Consider the following 23750-nt stretch of genomic DNA (forward strand, 5'->3'; position numbering starts at 1 on the left):
GGATAATATCCAGTGGCCACTGTCTATTTTCACTGCATGCAAAATAGCAGCGTGATCATTCTACAAAACATTTGTGTTTCACTGTAAAAAGAAAATGATGGAATTGGAATGACAAAATGTGTTTGACTGAACTGTTTCTTTAAAATGTATCTAATTCTAACTCAAACAGTCAAGTGTCAAATTCTGTTCAAATGAGTATTTGTGGGCACGTATGGTCAGAGAAACGTTTTTACTTGCAGTGATGCAAAAAATTAACACAACGTTGACTTAAAATCATCTCCAGACAGACTCTTAATTCCAGTGCTCACTCAACAGTTCTCAGTTTTTTTTTGTTTTTTTTTCATATATATTTTGCAGGAACACTGGAGGGGAGAGAAAATCCCTCAGTGCATTACAAACGGAACATCAAAATGAATGTTTAGAGAGTACAAAGTCTAATAATAGGGCAAGAAAAGAGGCAGATCGAATGCTAATTAAGGGATGCTCCATGTCTTTTTCTGGATTGCAAGACTTAGGCACTGATTAGGTATTCTAATTAACCCCCTTTTTTCTTTCTTAGGAGCTGAGATGGGTTTGTGTTTTATTGTTTTATATAAGTACAGCTTCACGCATCATTATATCTTTCCACAGAATTCACACAGAGTCCACACAGACTTGAGAATGTAGAATCAGATTTAGAGTTACTTTACCTTGCGCAGGTTTCTTTGGAGGCCCTCATGGGTGGCGCGGAGCAGGGCTCGGATAGAGAAACTGTCCGTGTCCTCTTTGTCCCCGATCTGTGACTCTTTCATCAATGAGTCCAGTTTCTTCCTGATGTGGGACTCCACCTGATGCTGACTGGGCCCATTGGACTGAAATGCAAAAAAGTAGGGTGTCAAAATCTACAGCTTATATGTAGTCTATATAAATATTTTGTAGAGATTAATAAAGAAAATAGCATCCGTTATTTCTAAGACGACTTCCACACAGCAATCCTAAAATATAAACTTCTTAACTGCCTTAATAAAGTCTGATTTACAGTACAGAAAGTCTATCTTGGACACTTTTAGAAAAGGGTGATTCTGTGTCCCGCACTTTGTTTGACCCACAGCTGATATTTTAGCCCGTGTTCAATGTTTATTTAGACTTCAGTGAACTAACATTTAGCCAAGAGCTTTAAATCTCCTGTTCCTCTTGCGATTCCACTTTGCTCTTTTGGCGGTTTGGAGGTAAAATGCACCCCAGAAAAAAGCACAACACAATAACCTACTTTTCACAATGACACGAATCATGCAATCAAATTTCTACGTTATGATTTGACCTAACGGGCCTTCTACACAGGATGCGAGTGATGTGACAAAAGAACCACTTAAGAACGAGGCATGTGATCTCACGCTGGATCTAGTGTGTGTTATATGTTGTCCTACTTGTAAGTCGCTTTGGATGACTTACAAGTTTAGATTTTTTAATTGGGACTACTTGCCAATGTTTTAAGGAATTAAACATTAATATATTTTTGTATTTTATGTTCAAATTGTTAAATAAAATTGGTTATATACTGTAGGTTAAGGATGTGTGTTACAATAGTCCTTAAAAACACTTTTTTGTCCAACTGTTAAGAAATAGGATAAAAGTTATTGTTTAAGTGTAGTGGAATTGAAATATTGAGCATAAAATACAGTTATTTTATAAAAATAAAGTATAGATGTCGACAGTGGTCTCAAAGTCCGGCAGTTATTTTTAAGTTAGGGTTAGAGTTAGGGTTTTGAGTGTGATATCACACAAAAAAAATAAGTTTTGCTTCCTGTAAGCTATCATGGCATGTTCCCAAAATTGCCATTAGGGTGCTCTAAACACAGAAATTGGTATTCTATATAGAATTTATTATATGAACATGAATGTATTTGTTTGGCTGTTGAGGTTTACATCACCTGACAGCTGTGAAAAAGTAGTATTTGGCTGATAAGGTTTCTTTTTCTTTTTTTATTGGAAAAAATGTGAATATTTCATATACTTCAAAAAGCTTCATGTTTATTTCATATTAATATGAAATAAAAGGCCACATTAAAAAACTGTACTTGCAGATTATATAATATGAAATAAAAGGCCACTTAGGTGTTCTTAAAAATAATCACTCTTAAGTACAATTATAAAAAGTGCCGTTTGTAATATTGTCCAATTTTAAAGCATTCTATTTTAATAATCTTTTGTCGTACTGTAAAGAGGTACACTTATTTTGAGGTTCTGACCAACATCTTAAAGCACATATAAAATATTTGATTTTAGATTTCCATAATTGCATTCAGCTGTTCAATTTAACCAAATTACAAAGACAATATCAGTAATTATGAAAATACATAAAAATATGTACTTACAGTTAGTTATTTTTTTTAGTACACATGCAGTGTGAATTCTGCAGCTTTTTATTATTGCAATATGGGGTTTGAGTTTTGTTTCTTGTTTTCATGTCTTTATTTTGAAGTTTGGCCACAGTCATGTTCTGTCATGTGATTCCCTTGTCTGTGTGTTATGTTCTGATTGGTTCCTTGGTTCATGTGTCATGTTCTCATTGGTTGTCTTATACCTTTTAAGTGGTTCCTCATTTACTGTGGGGATCGTTTAACATCAAACCCCAATACACTAAACCAAACAACAAACCAAATCACCTTCACACCCACGACGTCATGTCTGCTGCTCCAGAGCCTGTTAACGTCAGGTCCCAAGACAGCCATTCACAAACACAAACTCACCCACATTATGGCCGAGGAGGTCATTCAAGAACTCTCTGCCTGCTCTGTCACCATTATGGCCAAGGATGCCATTCACAAACTCACAAACTGTCCTGTCATGGCCAAGGAGGCCATTCAAGAACTCTCTGCCTGCTCTGTCACAGTCAAGTGGTCTATCCATGTCTCTGCTCCACCATGCCTCCCTGCTTTGCCGGCACCGCCATGGCTCCCTGCCCTTCCTGCTCCACCCTGGATTCCTCTCTACTGGCTCTGACCTGGTAGTCTCCTGGTCCACTGCTCCATGGCTCCAGTCCTTCATTGTCTGCCACTGCTCTGTGGCCGAGGTCCTCCAGTGTTTCACTGTCTGCCATCGTTCCACGGTCCACGTCATGATTCAGGTCCTGTTCTCCTTCACGCGCCTGGCCCTCCATCCCTCCCCCTGTTCCACCTCCACTCTACCACCCTCCTGGACTTGGTGGGGTTTGGGTTTTGTTTGGGCATCTGGAGCCGCCCTTAGAGGAGGGATATGTAACTGGGGGTTTGGGTTTTGTTTCTTGTTTGTTGTTTCATGTCTTCTATTTTGTAGTTTGGCCACAGTCATGTTCCGTCATTTGATTCCCTTGTCTGTGTGTTATGTTCTGATTGGTTCCTTGGTTCATCTGTCATGCTCTCTTTGGTTGTCTTAATCATGTGTCTTGTTTCTCATTGGTTGGCTCTTGTCATGTGACCCTCATTGTTTGATATAAATAGCCCTCATGTTGTGTTTGTTATTTGTGTAGCTTTGATGTTGTAACCCTGCTGTTGGTGAGTCTATGTCAAGTGTGTTCAAGTCAAGTCTTTTGGATTACGTTTTATGTAAACAAACTGCACTTGGGTTCTCACTTCAACCTTCAGGGGACCATTCTTTACAGTTATCAGTACCAAAATATGCACTGCTTATACGGTGTGAAAGAGGTCCAAGCGATGCCTGTTCTCGCTCTCTCTTCATTTCAATGGCTATTCATTAGTCATTTTATTAAAAATCAAAGCCTGGCATACTGATCTGAGTGAGCAATAAAGGATGAGTCCTAAGTATTATAAAAGCCAATTTTGCAAAAACAAAAAACAGTTTGGGTTTCATTTCTTTCTTTTTTGAACATGTTAATTGATAGCGGCCATAATAAAGCCATCAACTTACAGCAGGGACAGTGTGTTTCTTGAATTTCCAGACACGTTTAAGTAGGCATGTAATGAGATGAAGCATAGAAACCTTTAATTGGCTCCCAGCAATGACTTGTCCGAGTGGATCATTAAACATTAATTACTCCTAACAAAACAACATGAATATTTTGCAAGGGTATATTAAAATGCTATTAAAGAATTCTTCATTCAAGAAGTAAAAAAAATAAATAAAAAATACTTAACTAGGAAACCAATTTGTTGTTAAAAGAGTCAGGGAAAATAAATTAATGTGTTAAATATACATTTCAGCATAAAAATCTGGACAAAATCTGTCAGCGCACTGATTGTAAATGAGGCTCTGTTAATGGCAGAACTGCTGGATGGATATTTTGGCAAATGGCCATGTTTCCAAACATGCCTATATAGAGGGGTATCCACACAAACAGAAGCGCACCAAGGGTTCGGGCAGTGATTGATCGGCTTTTAGAGACTAACAGCTCACTGTGAGCCAGAATGGTGAGAGGAAGCAGCCAGACAAAATACTTGCTCCATTGAAACTCAGAGATTTTCATAGAGAGGCAGAGAAAGATGCAGAGGATGTGATGATGTGTGAAAAGAAGATTGCATTGCAGCACATGGAGAAAGTGAAAGTTTGAGTAGCGGAACAGTGAAAAACATAACATGTGAAAAGGCAATGTTAACTTACTGGTAATTCTAATAAATTACTTGTAAGTGTAGTAGCATTTTTTATGCAACCAGGACTGGCCCATGGCATAGGCAACATAGCACTTGCCAGAATGATAGAGGAGCAGCACACAAGAGGATTATTATTTTATACGTTGTGCCACTTAACTCCCTAATTATTTACTGTTCTTGAGTGTTGTGGTGTTTATGTGTTATGGTGATCACAGTGCCTGGAATGATTATTGTGTACAAGCAGCTCTCATAGACTGCTGGTACTTTGTTCTGTCACAGCTTAACAGAGAACCACAGATTGACTCTCTCGCAGACGCCGGCACGCTGCGTACCCTGAGTAGCACAGTTTCACTTTCTTTCTGTTTTTATCTTAAAGGGGTCATGATCAGATTTACCAACAGATTAATGTGCTTTTGTCTGTTTGTATTTTGCTTAGACACTGGGTTTGTAATGTGTCAGATCTAAATTCAAAATATAATAACTGTAAATGCATTCTTAATGTTGTGCATGGCGAACTACATTGGTTATTAGTATAAATGTTTCCTTTTATTTATGTGTGTTCATATACTTGTAAAGTACGTTTCTAGCTTAAAGTGTAAAGTACATACAACTTTAAAGAGGCTTGAATGTTTGATCTTTGAGGTACATAGAACATTAAATTAATGAAAATAAGAGGCTGATTTTATAGTATTTCTAATAAATGAGATTAATTATGTTTAACACCATCACATGTATTTGCCACAGTTATCGCATTTACCTCATTTGACATAACAGTTTGTAAGTCCTTGAATTTTGAAGATCATGTCGTCAATACAAAGACTGTATGTGACATACTGTATTCTTCTATATAATTTGTTTATAAACAAACCTTGTATTAAAAAGGTCTTTATTGAACAGGTTTCACCATTATTTACTGATAATTGGCAGTCATGTTATGGCACTGTGTCAGTGAAGCGCGATACTGTAAAGTTGTACAGTCACTGTGCTCAATCCTGATCAGTGTGTGTTACAGTCTTACCATGCTATTCTTCAGCTTGAAGTCATCATGTACATTTGTGTGTTACAGTCTTACCATGCTATTCTTCAGCTTGAAGTCATCTTCAAACACATGAACACAGTCACTGTGCTCAATCCTGATCAGTGTGTGTTACAGTCTTACCATGCTATTCTTCAGCTTGAAGTCATCTTCAATCTCATCAGCACTGTCATCGTCTGACACCTCACCCTCTTCAGCATCTGCAGACAAGTACGGAGGAAGACGCTTTCCCTATAGACAAAAAGGGAAGAATGAATGTTTCCATAATCCTTTTTTACAGTGTCAGCAAACGACTCCATTACTGAGGGTTAGATAGTGTTTCGCCTCTCTTTAAACTATCGACAACACCTTAGAGCCTCTGTGAGTTGACACAGCACCTCAGATATTGATAGAATAGAACTGAATCCATATTAATGACTGCTGGCCACAGGTGAAAGAGAAGTGTAGTATGCAGTCTTAAGGCCAATGACATAACTTTTTCTTTCTAGGAAGCCTGAAATGGAATTTTTGGTTTTTCCCAATATCAGTAAGCCTGTCGTTTCATTCACAATATATTCAGACAATGACCCACAAAGCACTGAATATCTAGAATACCTGAGGATAAACGGTGTCTTCATTTACACTTCAGAGCACTGAAAGCCGTTTAAGGGTCATTAATCCTAAAACTCCAAAAACAGACCCTTGTCTCCTCCTTGTCTGTCGGTCTCTCTCACAAACACATTTGTGTGAAATCTAGTGGGAAATAACAGTTGCTGGTCGAGGGAAAAGATGGAGGGAAAATCAATTCTGTGCTTTTGACCTCCACAGTTTCCAGGATGAGTGCTCTTGTCTGGCGGAGGGAGCTGACATTGTGACATAATTAAGTGTGTGTGTGTAATCTAAGGAGACCCGTGTTCAAGTGTGGGGGGATTTACTCAAGTGTGCTCCAATCACAAAGGGTCCCTGCTGGGTTTAAGAGTCTGCCGTCATTGTTTGCTCAACTGAGAGGGTCCTGTAGAGTAGCAGGCTGGCAGTGCCATCTGTCCTGACCTGTTTTAGAGAGTATCCTTGCTGGCACAGTGACGTCGGTATTTATACAAAGCAATACTCTCTTCTCATCTGACTGACCACCTGTCATCCCATTACACACTTAAGTAGTTTAGCTAAAATGAAAATTCTATCATCATTTACTTTACAAGTCCAAAAAAGAACAAAAAACATAATTAAAGATGTCCATGCATTCTTTGTTTTCTGAAGCCACAAATAGCTTTGTGTGGAGGAACAGATTAAAAGTTAAAGTCATTATTGATGCACATGTTCAAACTTTACATATAATATAAACGCTTTACCAGTGTTTTTTTCTTTTTTTCTTTTTTTGATGAAAGTTATTGTAGAACTTCAGAATATAGTTCATGAGTACTATGACCTTTTCTAGAGCTTGACAGTCCACAGTATATTTTCATTCTATGGAAAAGAGCAGCTAGGGCATTCTTCAAAACATCTTATGATCCAAATCAGAAAGTTGCACAGTTGTACAGAATCTCTTTCTCCACCACCTCTTTCTCTTTTTTACACAGTGAACCTTTTTTCACATTTCCGGGATTCTCAGCAGAAGTCGTCGTCACAGTTGGGTAAACTTCTATAGTAGTGAATGGGTATATATATTTTTTGCATTCCCATTTGCTCAAAGACCAAATTAAAAACTTTATAACATTAAACATAAACTAAACAGTATAGTGTTTGACTTTCAAAACAGGGAAACAAAATAGAGACTGATAATGGCAGTCAGTAAAAAGAACGATGGCAAATTTACTATCACTCCCATAGATGCTGTATTAGAAACACCCTTGGATTAGAGTTAACTTTTTTTTTTTTTTTTTTTTTTTTTTTTTTGTAACTTGATGCAAAGGTAATATAATACAAAGTATAGTGTTATAAATGTACATACATTTAAAAAAAAAGAAGAAAATACAAAAAACTTTGGAGGATTTACGATGCTGATGACCGTTGAAACACGTCATCACAGTCTCATGAAAAGGGTCCATCCATCTCTCTATTTTTCTGCTGTGAAATGCAATATTTGCTGGAGCTTTTAATCCTATCTGGGGGATTCTTTAAAGGTATATATAAAAAAGATGGTTCTTTAAAGGCTCTTTTCAGTTCCTGTAGAACCGTTTTATGATAAAAATGATTTTTTTGTGTTTGAGTTAGGATTCTTCAGTCTAAAATGTTAAACTGTAACTTTCAACTTGTAACTGGTTTCATAAACATTATTGCTTTTAATAGAGGATTATGAATATATTCTAATGGAACTTGGCCTTTATTACATCTGTGTTTCTATTTTGTGTTCTTTATGTATGCATTTATTTCTTTATGTATGTATTTATTCTAGGGCTGTCAATTTAACACATTAATTACGTGCCTATAATTATGGGGGGAAATTAAAGGAGACATCAGATGCCCATTTTCAACAAGTTGGTATGATTCTTTAGGGTCTTTGTGAAATGTCTGTAAAATACTGCACTTTGGTTAAAATTTCTCTATGGTCATGTAAAACAACACCCTTTTTACCTTGTCAAAAACAGCAAGCTGTTTCGGTGTATGTCTCTTTAAATGCTAATGAGCTCTGCTCACCCCGCCCCTCTCCTCTGTTTTTTTTGTTTTGTTTGTGTAGATGGTGGCGCATTACCGTCAAAAACAAATCTAATCCACTGTGTCCTCAGTGTCTGTCATGTTGGGAGAAAACAAAGACTCTCATGTTCACTTTTACATCCAACTACAAAACACCTCCATTGCTTACGAGACATTCTTGTTGGTACAGCTGCTTGAGTGCAGAGAAATTGGTCGGACAGCATACAACTGGCTAAGGGTGGAAGTATGTTAATACGGGACTGTCAATCAGCGGTCAAATCTACTTGATAATTGAGACTGTTTAGGTTTTTGGGGGATTAAAAAAAAGGAGTGAATGGATTTTTATCATTGCAGGCTGGTTGTGTCCACACACTGCTAAGACACATTTAAATGCAAAAAGTGAATTTTGCATTTGATGTCCCCTTTAAAATTATAAACTAAAATACAAGATACAGAAAAGCAAAATTACAATCACTACATGTATAATGTAGCTTTTTAGAGTCTAGAAATATAAATATAAAATTTGATAAAATTTAATAACTCAAAAAACAAATTACAATATTGCAATATCACAAGCAAACATACATTTTGTTTTGCTTTGTTTTGACAAAAATATCTGTATAACGGCAAATGTGATATTGATTTTATACAATAGCTCAATAAACAAGTTAACATTGTGTTTTTAGACACAATATTTTCAGTGTAATCAATAATGTATAATGTATGTATATGTATATAATGACAGTATAATCAATAAATATAATGAACATAGTTCCAAACAAAGCCACAGCAGAACTGTTCTGCATCACCTACTGTAGCAACACACAACAATATTTCTTTACTGAATGAATCCATATTTTTGAATGCATTTATGTAAGCGAATGATTCAGTAGCCTGTCTTTGCTGTCACTTACTTAATTTTTGAATGAATCGGCCATTTAAACAAATTGGTTGAATGAATGACCGAACGACTCACTCATTAAGACATTAAGCTACCTACTGGTAGCTTTAGTTACATATTTTGAGTATGATTTCATTATTTTTTTAATCATTTCATATTTTGATTTTTTTTCAATATTTAAAATACTAATATTAAAGAAAATAAATCATTCATAAATATATTGTTTATAACACCTTTAAGGTTCTTTAGAGCACTTTCAAAACATGATTCCTTATGGAACATTACAAAAAGGGCTTTAAAACACACACACACACACACACACACACATTTGTGCTATTGTAACAAATTGAAGAACAATTTACTGGTACTGTTTACATATATATTTTTTGTTTTTCTATTATTTTTTTGGAAGAGTGAGGTGCTGGTTGCATAGTAAACAATGCAAAGTTGTTTCATAATAAATATGTGTGTGTGTGTGTGTGTGTGTGTGTGTGTGTGTGTGTGTGTGTGTGTGTGTGTGTGTGTGTGTGTGTGTGTGTGTGTGTGTGTGTGTAGCCAAATGGCTTAAAAAACATTGTAGTTGTTGTTGTTGTTGTTGTTGTTGTTGTTAAATAAAACAATGCCAGAAGCTTTCTGAGAGGGTTATGCTTAGTGGTGGCATTAGGGCTAGAGGACAGGAAATATGATTAGCTCAGCATGAAATACACCTATGAAGAGTCCCCATAAAACACATATACAAATGTGTGTGAGTGTCTTTCCCAACTTGAAAGCTAACCCTCACTTCTGTTCTTCAGCTCAACTTTCAATCCTCTAGCCCAGTGGTTTTCAACCTAGTGGGTCGCGACGGTATTGCTGGTGGGCCGCCAATTACTATTAAAATAAATAATAATGTTGTTAATATATGTAAAAAATTCTAAGTCATAACATAATATCATTTCATATATATAATTAAATAACAAAAAATAAATATTAAACTGTTACTATGCTTCCACTATTCAAGCTTGCTGATTTGGTTTAAGAATAAACCGTCAATTTATCTAAAATAGTTTTGCTGCATATTCTACAGAACAATAGATTCAAACATGGATAAATGGCTGTCAACAGGGTCGCTGAAAAGAACAAATGCAGATGTTTCTCCATCTATAAGTAAGCCTGACACTGAAAAGACTCAAAATAAATCTTAAAGAAAATACAGAAGTAACTATCTAGCGCTAGGCTTCACATGTGTGGGAGCGGAGAACAAGCAGCTACCACTCTGCGTTGTTTTCTCAGAAATCTTACTAAATGCTTACTAAGTCCTTACTACCTTTCTGGGCCTGGGAACGTTTCAGATGCATTGCTGTCTATGCAGGATCAGAAAGCTCTCGGATTTCACAAATAAAAAATCTTAATTTGTGCTCTGATTTGAACGAAGGTCTTACGGGTTTGGAACAACATGAGGGTGAGTAATAAATGACAGAATTTTCATTTATCTATGAACTAACCCTTTAAAGTTATAGTTGAACATTTGTCATTTAAAAATGTTGTATGTTATATGAATTATATCTTCATATTTATAATAAGATAAATATGAGTAAGACAATTTTCTGAAACTTTACTATAAGGTATTATTGTAGGATATGTGCATTGGAGGATGGGAGCTGGTGGTTAACTGTAACCATAGATGGCAGGGCCCCTTTTGAAAACCCAAAAAATGTAAGGACCGGCTCTGGCGAACAGTCAAGACTATGCTGGTTCACCATTTAGACCAGCACCAAACCAGAACTAACTAGTCCATACCAGTGTGGAAATTTAAGTTGGTTTTAACAAAAGATAGAAAGAAAAGAGAGAACAGTGGGGGGGGGGGGGGGGAAGGGGGGGGGGGGGGGGTTGAAAGAATAATAATTGAGGATTTCAGGTTTTGGTAAAGACAGAAATGGAGATGAGGGTTTCCTCATGTCAAACCTTTATAAGTATCTTGCCCTTCAGTGAGTTCGGACTGGGGAGCTGCTTTGGGTCTTTGTTCAGAGCCTCCCCCACATCCAGCTTGTCTCCGAAGATCTCTTTCAGGTGCTGAGCTATCTTCTTCTGCTGCTGAATGCTGCAGTGATTCTCTATGGACAGGATCACGGGGAACCTGACGCAGCAGGAGACAGAAGAGAGAAAGGATGAGGGTGACAGTAATCACAAACCAGGGAACAGCCAGAACAGTCAGCAACTGCTTCCTGCCTACAGAGCCTTCCCCCAACATTAACCTTTTATCCCTATTTCTTTCATTTTGACTCATCTTCACTGTCATGTGCTCTTTCTCTTTTGCCATCCCACTCTTCTCTTTTTCCTGCCTGTCTGTCTTTTGTTTGACTGTGTCTCTCTTTTTTACCTTCTTTACCTTGCCACTTGCTGTTCTGTTTACTTCATCTGCACACTCAAACAAATCACACTTGACTTTGGTTTCTATTCTCACTTTGGTTTCTATTCGCCACCTGCTATCAGAGAATGATTTTGACATTACATATTCTAACAATTGCTCTAACAAGGTGTTTCCAAAAGCATGCAAAAACTCCACACATTTTACAATGCAAAAATCTTTCTCTTAATCAGTGTTTGTGCCTTGTTTCCCAATAAAACCATAGAAACATTCTTGAATCGAGATAAATTTAGTTGAAAACTAATAGATATTAAGATATTATAGATACCTGCATAAGATATTATGTTTTCAGAGAATGAATATCCTTGCCCCACTGCCAATTGTTTTTCTATTGGTTTAAGCATAATTAACATTAGTAAGGTTTTAATTTAATACTTCAGTTAGAAGTTGACAATTTTGTTTTTCTGGGAAAATTACCTTATTTTAAGGACTTATATTTTACTGAAAAGGGTTTCTGAGACAGAAACACTCATCAAGAAAAAGATTATTCATGGATTGTGAATTTGATGGCTGTATGCGTTATATACTGTAACAAAAGGGTATACACAGATATTTCAGTAGAAAAATAATAATAATAATAATAATTCTGTGTTCCATGAAAATTCTGTGCTCCAAGCTATACCTGAATGACAGATACCTAGGAATCAGGGAAACCCTCTGGGTTTAAAAAGCCCTACATTATGAATGGCATTCCTCTCGCACACAAATCCACACAAAACTCGCACACAAAAAATAAGAGAGAATCTGAAAGAGGGAAATGGAAAGATAAAAAGATTCCCTGTAGGGCTACAGTGATAGCAATGCTGTCTCAGCAGGTGTCATGGGACTTGGTGAGTGTAATTTGCATGTGATGTGCATGTGCTAAAAAGCTCATTTGCTCCATTATGTTGAGTCATTAGCTAAAACAGGTGGCTTTTTAATGATAAAACACCATTAAAGAAACAGACAGGTAGCTTTCTAGGAGCATCCAGGCACTGGTACAGAAAGTTCTCTTTAATTATTACTGTACTTATCCTCATGTTGAAAAACAAAACAATTTTCCACAACAAATTAAACATATTTTTTTTTATGTCATGCACCCCACTGGGTGCCTTATTTGGTAATAGTAAGATGAAAATGATATAGCAAACATAGGTTCTGTAAGCCCATCTGAATTGATTTTTAGAATAACTATTACACATACAAAACAGACAGAAGTCTAACACAGACCCCCATGACATTCCCCTGTGAAGATGTTTACTGAAATACGTAGTATTTTAAGCAAATTTGTATTATGAAGACGTGTTGTAATGTTTAAGTTTAAATTACTTTAAATGTTTTAAAAAGTGAACATATGGCTGTTTTAAATGAGCATTAATGGGTTTTCTGTGCCCAGTAGGGATAGTTTTGAAAAGCTACAAAGAAAATGATGATTGATTTCCTGACATCAACTAATGGCTGATCATTAAAGACTATACTAAAAGAGAGAAGAAAAACTTAAGAGATAAGGTAGTACGCACTCGTTGTTTACAAAAGCGTATTTGTTGATGGTCTCGATGACAGATTTAAAGGTGATCTTGGAGGTCAGAGTGTAACCGTGTTGGACCATAGGCTCCCCGTCTGGACCATCCCAGCAGTCCACTGTAACACAAAGCATAGTCACAAACAGCAATCTAAAAATAATTTATTTACAACCATTGGAAAATATATATTAGATGTATATCCACAAGTGTTATCTTACCCTCCACACAGCGGCAGCCGGCCTGCAGGACCCAAGCATACATGTCCGTCTTGGAGTGGGACAGCAGCTGATCTCCAGTCAGGTAGGTGTTGTGGGAAGAGGCTATGAAATAGTTACACAGAGGCTGATCCATGTCTTGATTGACCTCGTTGTGCTGAGGGTTGAACACATCACAGACTGGGCTCCGCATGTAGCTGGTGAACCCTAGATAGTGAAAGCAGACACAAAACAGCTGTATATTTTCTTTGAGCTGTATATTATATAGTGCTACAAAATCAAAACAAACCCAAAAAAATAAAAAAATACAACCTTCCAGCATGTCTTTTAAAGGCTCAAAATGTAGGCAAATAATTAATGATGCACTGTTAAAATATTAGTTGTTACAACCTTACATAATCAACTCTGCCAAGAAAATATGAGGACATCAGGCAAAAGGGGTGATGGCAAAACTGCAGAGCGCAACAACTGGAGGGATCATTCCAGTGACTTTTTGAAAGCCTAAATGTCTTGCTCTCTTTCAAAAATGCAGTTTTTAGACAAAAAGAAAGCTGTGTAAGAATAGTATTCAGCAGATGTGTGCTGAATCAATTCGTTTCAGCTTGACAAGTCACTAATGGAAAACAAGTCACTAAGGAACATCATACATTCAATTATGGAAGCGACACACACATAAACAAAACACAATTGCAAATTTGCAATAAATGCCATGTATAAAAAGGACAGATAGACAGGTAGGCCCTGTTTACACATGGTATTAAGATGTTTTTTTTCTATCCTATCACAAGTGTACAATGCTAAATACAGGTGTAAATGGGATCTGAGCTTGCCCACTTCCAGAGGTAGTCGAAAACGCATTTGATTGGATTGCTTCCGCAGTGTAAACAGCCATGCGGTCAAAAGTGTAAGAACAGCCACTATAGACCACTTCCTCTCTGCCTACTGACCTAATTCTTAAACAGATGGGATTTAAACTGCCGGCTGAAATCCTAAGTTTGTTTTGAAGACGAAAAAATAAAAAAAGCATAATGTTCTCTTACCAGTCCTGACTCTAACACAAACCCACAGCATTCAGCATATTTTTGACATAACAAAAGCTGATGCCTTCTGTGTCACATTCCATTGTCTCCTTTCACCATCACACGTAAATTGTACAAGCTTATTTCGCAATATTAACTTGAAAGGTCAGAAAAGGCCCATGCATACACCCACCCATAGACCCTCCCCTCAAAGAAATCAGTCAAGTGGTCAAAAATGAACAAAAAAGACGGATTAAAACACTCCCTCATCTACTTTTGATCTGATCGACCAAAACGCATAGACAGATAGCAGAGGAGCATCTGACCACCCACCAAAGATGTCCAGTACCATCGCATGGCACCGTGTGTGAGAGCCTCTCAGCTGGTTGAGGACCAAGTGGTAGTGTGTCCGGGAACTGAAGCAATATTTTTATTTTTTTTTTCTCTCTGTCTCTCCTCATCATTCCATATCTTTTTCTCTCGGCTCGTCTGTCCTTACCCCCAGGTGCTGCGGCCGCCATGATGGGGCCCCCGGAGGGAAGTAGGGAGCAGTCTCGTGGTTACCCCCCCACCTGCAAGGGGCGATGTGAGTATGTGACGAATAGGGCGGGGCCAAGAGCCGTGGGAGCGGAGTGTGGTCAGTGAAGTGAAAGATAATGAGCGACACCTGCACCACTCACCGGTCTTGAGTCCAACGAAGGAGCCCCGGAAGGATAAAAAGAGGAGTGACGACAGTGAAGGACAAGAGAGGACCAGACCTGGACTATTTATGTTGTTTTTGTATGCGTCAGTCATCCATGAGGGGCCTCTTTTACTTTCGTTTTGTGTTTGTTTATTTATTAAAGTTTTATGTTTGAATGTTCCGGGTTCCCACCTCCTTCTCGATCTACGACAATGTTACAGATTGATGTATCTTGTATTGTGTACCATGTACCGTGATTCGTATCTTATTGTGAGGTACCCTGCGATTCCCACCCCTAATAGATAGACAGATAGATAGATAGATAGATAGATAGATAGATAGATAGATAGATAGATAGATAGATAGATAGATAGATAGATAGATAGATAGATAGATATTTTAATTATTACAGTAAGGCACTCTATATAAATTTCCCTGCTCCCAGTGTCGAAAAATGTGTGGAAATTGCAGCCGCGCCATTTCCACCTTCTTTCCGCATTCTCTATGAAAATGAGGAAGCACGAGGAACTGAAGTATAAACAGATTTCCAGCCACTGTATTAGCTCTACAGCTATATACATGTTTGTGGAAATGAGAACTAAAAAACTGCCCCAGAACAGCAATCAGCATGGACCATAGGCACTGAACACATTATTACTGCAGAGCACATATTCAGTCCATGAGTAGCCTAACCTCTCCGCTCGGATCGCAGGTGGATTTCCCTAGCTAACTATATGAGTGGGAGAGTGCCAACGGCGCCCCCAGTTTTATGTCAACAAAACTAGATGCTCTCCCTCTCTTTCTCAGATATTTGCGTTATGCATTATGCACCGACCACCAAAAAACAAAAACATAAACCTACACCAATGACAATGAAAAAAAAACAAAACATAGACATAACTGTAATGCAGCGCAGAAGTGTGCAGTGTGTGCACTTGCCATGCATCTACATTTGAAATAACGAACCTGAGTGCACAAAAGAGGCGATGTGAACATTTAGTTGAGAAGTTCATAAGTTGATAAGCAGTTAAATGTGTTGGTCTACACGCAAAGAAAAGTGTAAGCTTTTAATAAGTCCAAGAATAAAATTATTAATTTACTTAGCATGTTAAATTTCATTTACAGAACTTTTGTGCTGTTTTCTAACAGTTTGGACTTGAATAAAGAGAAAAAACTTGCACTTAACCTTTTCACAGATATTTTGTTTTCATAGACAGATATTGTGAATGAATTGGATTGTCTAGCAATATATCGATTATTGCAGAATCGCAATATTATCGTATCATAAGACAGTGATTCATATCTTATCGTGAGGTACCCTGCGGTTCCCACCCCTGATAGATAGATAGATAGATAGATAGATAGATAGATAGATAGATAGATAGATAGATAGATAGATAGATAGATAGATAGATAGATAGATAGATAGATAGATAGATAATAAATAGACAGACAGACGGACAGACAGACAGACTGACCAACTGACCGATAGACAGACGGACGGACAGACAGACAGACAGACAGATAAATATACAGATAGATAGATAGTCTTTTCTCTCTTACACTGATGTCTGACCAGAGGATTATTAAGGGCTCACACACAGCAGGCAGGTTCAATCAGTTCTACTAGCTTTGCTCCATCAGGAAGCCAAGCTGAACTGAGCCCCTGTGTCTTATTTAGCTTAAGGGAAAAGAGGGCAGCAAGTGCTTCACTGTCAGTGGACAGTGCTCATGAACCCAGTCAATAAAGCTCCAAAAAGATTAGATGAAATTTCACACCACATACACAAACAGATACTTTAAGATCCAGCAGAAAAGCCTGCTCTGCTGTCACACTACCCACCACTTCGTAAAATGTAAATGGTAAAGAGTTGCAATAATTTTTCGCAAGGATCTTATATTGATGATGGGAGAGTCAGACTGCTGTGCAAAGTCTTCTCCAGCACATCCCAAAGATTCTCATTGGGGTAAAGGTCTGACTCTGGACTCTGTGGTGGCCAGTCCATGTGTGAAAATGATGTTGCATGCTCACTGAACCACTCTTTCACAATTTGAGCCCGATGAATCCTGGCATTGTCATCTTGGAATATGCCCGTGCCATCAGAGAAGAAAAATTAATTGATGTAATAACCTGGTCATTCAGTATATTCAGGTAGTCAGTTGACCACATTCTTTGGGCATACAACATAATCATCCATGCAGTAATTATCCAATGGGAGGATCTTAACTATTTGCTTAGTTAAATCCAGGTGGTGACATTTATATATATATATAAGGAATAATATATATATATATATATATATATATATATATATAAAGATACACACATGATCAGGAATAGAACAGAGTATAGTTATTCTGACAATCTGTCAGGTATTCTCCAATAAATCTAGGAAAATAGGGAGGGAAAGAAAAGCTGAGTGTGGCCAAACAAAGTCCTCACCTTCGATTCCAAGAACTCCATTCTGCTTGTTCTCCTCAGCGACTTCAAACTTATTGATTATGTCCACACAGTGCTCAGGGGTCACATTGGACATCTGTGAAGAAGCAGAGAAGCAATGAAAAGAGAGGGTCAACCTCATGTCACTCTTCCAGATAGGATCCATAACATGTCAATCATTTGGTCTCTAAGGGTCACCTCCTTTTAAAGTAGGATCACAAAAACCCTCCAAACTGACATTCTGTCACTAATTGACTTCATCCTTCTGTTTTGTCTGCACTCTTTCCCTCTTTTCACAACTTCCCCTAGGGCTTCACGGTCCGTGTGTGGGCAGAGAGAGGGAGCGTGGGCACAGAGAGGCTTTTTTAGCATCACACTGGGGCTGTTCATAGCCTCAGCTGGAAAGCCATTATAATGTCTGACAGAGAGGCAGAGCCTTTCACTTTCTGATTCTTAAAGATCCCAAGAGCACATGTAGATATTGAGGTGGAATAGGGAACAAAGTACAATAAAAAAGGGTGTAATAGAAAAGAAATGCATGAAACACAATAAAATGCTCCAAATGACTATACAAATGTGAGGTTTACTATTTAAACACAAAATCATTACGAATTACAGCTAATATAGAAATGGTCATAGAGAATAAAAGTGACCTCAGAAACATTAATAATAATTTTGAAGTTTTCTATTTCAGTATATTTTAAAATTAAATTTTTTCCTGTGATGACAAAGCTGAATTTTTAGCACCCATCACTCTAGTGTTCAGTGTCACATGATTTTTGCAATATGCTAAGAGATAAGAGATGTTACACTGACTTTTTGCTCCACTCGCAGAAAGTTGCCAAGTTCCTCTGCGGTCAGGTGATCCTTCTTCTCACTGAAGCACATGAGCAGCAGATAGAGGTCTCGCCTTAATGACATCATCTTATAGAAGACAGAGAACTCCTCAAACGTCAGTGTTCCTTGCTGGTCATCAGTGTCTGCTTCCTGTGAACACATGCAGAGAAAGAGCAAAGATACATAATGGGTTTCAAAGCTTTGAAGAGAAAATATCCTCAAATGCCTTTACTACTATTACTACAATCATTATGCATGAAAGGAACATTAGTTTAAAGGAGTCCTATTATGCTTTTTCACTTTCTGAATTTTAGTCAGTGTGTAGTGTGTATGTTTGGGCATAAAAAAAAAAGATCTACAAAGTTACAAATCTGGAAGTCCACTCCAAAGGGAGATATTTCGTTTTTTTTTTTTAATCTTTTTCTTTCAAGAAGTGATGTTTTGTAAACAAATTTCGGGGGAGCACGCACAGATAATTAACATGGCCAGTTCATCATTAGTGATTATACCATTTATCCAATTAGCACAAGAGAAAACTCCTATAAATAACCAAGTACGTCCTACCTTTGTTATCGCTCGACTTTCAACATCCCTCCGCCACCCCAACCCTGCACCTTCAGCTAGTTTCTACCCCAGCACAGGGAGAAGCACTTGGGGGAGTGCTTTTGGGCCGGGCTGGACACCGAGCTCGGAGCTCTCTCCCCGGACAGCACGTCAAATATGCATAACCTTTATTTAATTATAAGTAAGTGTGAACTCGTTAACTACAACGAACGGCTCATTTGGACTACAGCATTTTCCAGGGTTTTGTGATGTCACAAAGCGGCCCTTTAGAATATCATTAAAATAATTCCCGCCTATGGAAATTCGAATGGTTAGGGGTGGGGAAGGGCGAGGTTGTGGTTAGAAAGCTTGGTTGAGTGCATCAGATGGCGGCGACGAAGAAGTGCTGCTGTAGTATCAAGTTTTTTAAGTTTTTCAAGTTATTACACATGCACCTGAATAATTATGTATGTAAATATGTATGTTACAATTATGAAAACATTTTTATAATAAAATGCTGACAGTACAATACTGGACAATGATGTACTGCAATCTGCAGAATTGACACTTAAATTATGAGACTACAGTGTTTCCCATACTTTGAGTGCGGGTGTTTTTATATCACTGTATTTCTGAAGGAAACCGACTGTCTGTAGAAAATTGGATGTCGTTTTCATTTCATCTTGCATGTAATGTCTGATAAAGCAGCGTTTGTGAGCGGGGCCCTGCTTTGTGTAGCTGTTACCAGTGAAACATCTATCTCTACCACTACAACAGCGCCTCCTGCTGGCAGAGAATGAATTGGCATATATATGCTGCCCCAAATAGAGTCCAAGTCTGTGGGAAACACTGGACTATGGTATAAATAAATTGAACTGTATAACAGTTTCACTGCAATTAATGTTATAGCCTAATGTTAGAATTAAACAACAATAAACATAATACATATGCACTTATCTGTACATAGTAAATGCAGTTATTTTTAAGTGAATGTTGACATACTATCTAAAACATGATTTAAAAAAAAAAAAAAAAACCTTTCCACTCCAATATGTCTTGCAATATCCGTGTGTGCAAAGGTTCTACACAATCCTCTTGTTCAATATTCTCAGGGTCTGAATCCGGCTCAGATTGATATGGCAATATTGACGCCATCCTTAACCGGAGCAGACAGTACTTGCTGCTTTGGCAAGAAGCAGGGCAGTACTGAAACACCGTCTAAGCTGTTTGCCAATCACAACACACTTGGACAGCTAACCAATCACATTACATTTTGTTCTTCGGAAGGTGGGCCTTCATCAAACCCAGAACTAATCGAGCCGTTTGTGCCAGGCTTGGGAGAAAGGTATTGTAATAATGTAAATTATGTGAAAAAAAATAATAATAATTTTCGGACCACAAAGCATGAGAGCATGTTCTTGTACACCCCCAAAACAAAATCAAGACTTTGTAAAAGAGCATAATAGGACCCCTTTAATATATAAAATAAAAACTCTCTCATCGTGCCTGTTCTATGACAATAGTATAAATTGACCTTTTTGAACAACAGTCTCAGTTTAAGTCGAAGGTTTTCATTTTGTCATCCATATTATACTCCCTTTCTGCACAATTCACCCTCTCTCTTTTACTGTCAAAACTACTACTGCTCTGTATTAGCTCAAGTTCAATGTCTTTCACAGAAATTAAGTTAACTGAAGCAAAAACAGAGATACAACTTTCAAGACCTTAATCATAAGGTGCAATACAGAACACAATGGTGTTAGCACAGCTCTACTGAACAAATAGTACAAAGAAAACAATGAGATGCTTAAAATTATAATTTGTACCTTGCCTTGAGGGAACAGCCTGGGCCTGATTAAATCACACTTACCACAAAGCAATGGAAATATTGAATGACAGTTCACCCCCCAAAAATTCTCTCATCCCAAAAATTTTCTAAAAAAATTCACTCATCCTCATGCCTTTCTTTTCTTAGATGAACATAAACCAAGAAATTTTGAAAAATAATCCATCTCTGTGATTTATATAATGCAAGTTTATAGGTTCCCAAATAGTGAAGCTACAAAAAAGTACATGCAGCCACCATGAAGGAAATCCATACAACTACCAGTGCATGAATCAATGTCTTCTGACGCAAAACAATAGGTGTGTGCAAGAAAAATACTAACATTTTAAACTTTTTTAACTATAAACCATCACTCTCAGCCAACTGTTGTACATGGTTTTACTAGAGGGTCGAGTTTACATTTGACGTAAGCTCATTTCTCACGTGAGCTTCAAACTGTGTTTATATGAACTCACAGAGAGGGATTATATCACTAAAAATCTTAATTTACATTCATCTGAAGAAAGAAAGTCATATACATCTGATGACAAAATTTTGGGGTGTCCTGTCCCTTTAAGGCTTCCACTTTTCCAATCTTCCCCACATACCTGAAACATTTGTTTGACTTTCCTGCGAGGCAAGTTGACATTTAACTTGTGTAAAAGCTGGTAGATCTCTTCAATGTTCAGAAGACCATCTCCATTCTTATCAGCCTCCTCAAAGGTCTGCTTCATCCACTTACAGCAAGGTTAAGAGAAAAGACCACCAGGGAAAAAGCTGGACAATGAAGCTGCAGAATCAAGTTACAATGTGATATGTGTGATAAAAGATTTTCAGGATGGAAACACAGTGTAAACAGAAAAAGTTAATCACAAAATGAAAGTTTTGCATGTTTTTCATTTCTGGGTGGTCTGCCTCTTTGAAAGAAACCTAATTAGGAACATTATTATCTATATTACTTTTCTGCCTGTGCACATCAGGATGAGCTCATCCTTCTCTCTTCTAAGAGCTGTAACATAATTAGCTCTAATGCACAACTAAGAGAATCTCATAGCTGAAAAACACACAGTAAGGACATGCAAGGTTTACTGTGAGTGCAAGTGTGCATTTTCATGGATTTTTCATGAAAAATGGCCATCCTGACAGTTGAAATAAAGCTCTGTTTTAATGTGTCAGCCCATCTGTTGAGTGCAATTGGACTTCTTTATTTGTCTCATAAAGTGAATAGGTCCTGAGTTATGAGATGTTGAAAACAAAGAGCTGGATCTCAATCCAATTAGAGGGCAAATGCATGATATTCAAGATATTTATGTGTGGGTAATAAATTTATTTATGTAATACTGTATAAAATTCTGATAAATTTGATGAATGCTGATACATCTATACTGTGGAAGAAGTGAAGTCTGGTTTTATGAAGTATGACAGTTGGCAGAAAGCCTGTGATGAATGTAATTACAGGCAGGAAAGAGGCAGCGCTTCTGTGACTGAAAGGAAAACAGAGACTACTTGGAAGGGTCTGCAGACAAGGGACAGGCTTTGAAAGTCATCCAAATATAGCGGTCAATTCAGGTAACAGCGGTGCGATTAGGAAGGCTAATCAGAGGGGCATAAACATTTAACCAGAGCTGTACGAAGCAGAATATCTGTTTTATATTACATGTCATTTAATGTTAATCTGTTTTCTTTGATCTATTAAGCATGTCTTGTACAGTGGGTGTGAGTGGGTAAATTTCTATGCCTGTATTCCTGTGTGTGATAGAAATATCTGGCTGTTTATAGGGCACTCTAAAAATATCGATTTTCTTCATTAGATTTTAAAAATTTCAAGATCAATCTTTAAATCTGTGACAGTGTTTCCTGCTTTTTCAGTCATTTTTTACAGGTTTGCAACTTAAAATGAATGTGGAAAGATAAAAAAAGGCGTGTACCACAGAACAATGGCACATAATAATGTTTTTATGGGCTGTACAGAGTAACAAAAGGAATTCAGATTCACCAACGCTCTGATGAATTCTTCACTGAAAGAACACTGAATCAGAGCGGTTAATGAGTCAAATAAGTTACTGAAGAAATGCAGTTTGAAGACTATTTTAAACTTCAGTTTCAATAACTGAATTAAAATCAGGAATTGCGAATTGGAATCTAATTAAATTTGGAAATTAGTATCAATCTCAAGGTGCGGACATTTCACATTAACAAAATTTTGCGGGCAGAAAAGGTGCATTGTCTATATTCAATAATATAACAATAGTGCTGGAATCTCTTTATGCACAACAATAAAACAGGTCAGAGTTGATCTGACGTCTAGAATGAAAGCATAAGTGAAATTACCACGGCCATATGCTGTGTTTCTACTGTTATGGGAGATTATAATGACTGCCTCTTGATGATGACTCACGCCTCTTTAATGAGAATAACAGACATAAACATGAGGGAGGAGAGGATGAGCAGCTCTGGCTTTTTATGTCCTCTTCCTCTAAGGCCGGTCCTTTCATGTGAGGCTGTGCTTCTGTAAGAACTCCCTGCAGAGGAAGTCTCCCTGAAGCACTGAACTGCTCACAGGCAGGCTGACTCAAAGAGCTCCCGCTATCTCCCGCTTTGTACATCTCTTTCTTTTGTAAATCAGTCTAAATCCATCAGTCAAAATCGATCACAAATCTTTCCTTTCCTCTCTGCCTCTATCTATTTATCCATTAATGTATTCAACTCCTCCTCAATCCCTCCATTAAATGATTAGTTCAGCCAAAAATGAAAATTCTGAATGTCAAAGCTGTTCTTTTACATACAACGAAGGAAGTGACAAAAACAAATCACCATAAAGGTAGTCTATCTGTATATGTGTGCTCTTTTTCAAGTCCTTCAAAGCCGTTTGATAGTTTTGTGTGAGGAACTGTGTGCAATTTAATAATAATAATAATATAGGTAGGTGCTCTAAATAGCAATATATATATATATATATATAGATATATATATATATATATATATATTATAAATGCATCAAATAAATCTTGGTGAGCAAAAAAATCTTCTTCCAAAAAAATTCTAAATACTTATTCGCCTGAAACTTTTGAACAGTATTGTATAAAATTGAAAATATGCATTTGTTGCATGGAAAAGAGCAGCTTGAACATTTCTCAAAACAACTCCTTTCGTGGTCCCCAGGAAAAC

At 37.3% G+C, this 23750-nt stretch overlaps 1 protein-coding gene across 5 annotated transcripts in view; it reads right to left on the reverse strand.

Annotated features, from left to right (window-relative positions):
- The window catches only part of LOC109077599 (1-phosphatidylinositol 4,5-bisphosphate phosphodiesterase eta-1-like), a 78877-nt gene that overhangs the window by 15301 nt on the left and 39826 nt on the right, over positions 1-23750 (reverse strand). For all 5 annotated transcript variants that reach the window (XM_042775056.1, XM_042775058.1, XM_042775057.1 and 2 more), the window contains 8 exons: positions 21191-21320; positions 18194-18364; positions 17381-17474; positions 13240-13443; positions 13019-13139; positions 11057-11228; positions 5725-5832; positions 690-851 (listed from right to left, as the gene is read on the reverse strand). In XM_042775056.1, the coding sequence (XP_042630990.1) occupies positions 690-851; positions 5725-5832; positions 11057-11228; positions 13019-13139; positions 13240-13443; positions 17381-17474; positions 18194-18364; positions 21191-21320 (1162 nt within the window). The remainder of the gene's footprint in view (positions 1-689; positions 852-5724; positions 5833-11056; positions 11229-13018; positions 13140-13239; positions 13444-17380; positions 17475-18193; positions 18365-21190; positions 21321-23750) is intronic.

The sequence above is a fragment of the Cyprinus carpio genome, chromosome A18 (assembly GCF_018340385.1).
Source record: "Cyprinus carpio isolate SPL01 chromosome A18, ASM1834038v1, whole genome shotgun sequence".
NCBI lineage: Eukaryota > Metazoa > Chordata > Actinopteri > Cypriniformes > Cyprinidae > Cyprinus > Cyprinus carpio.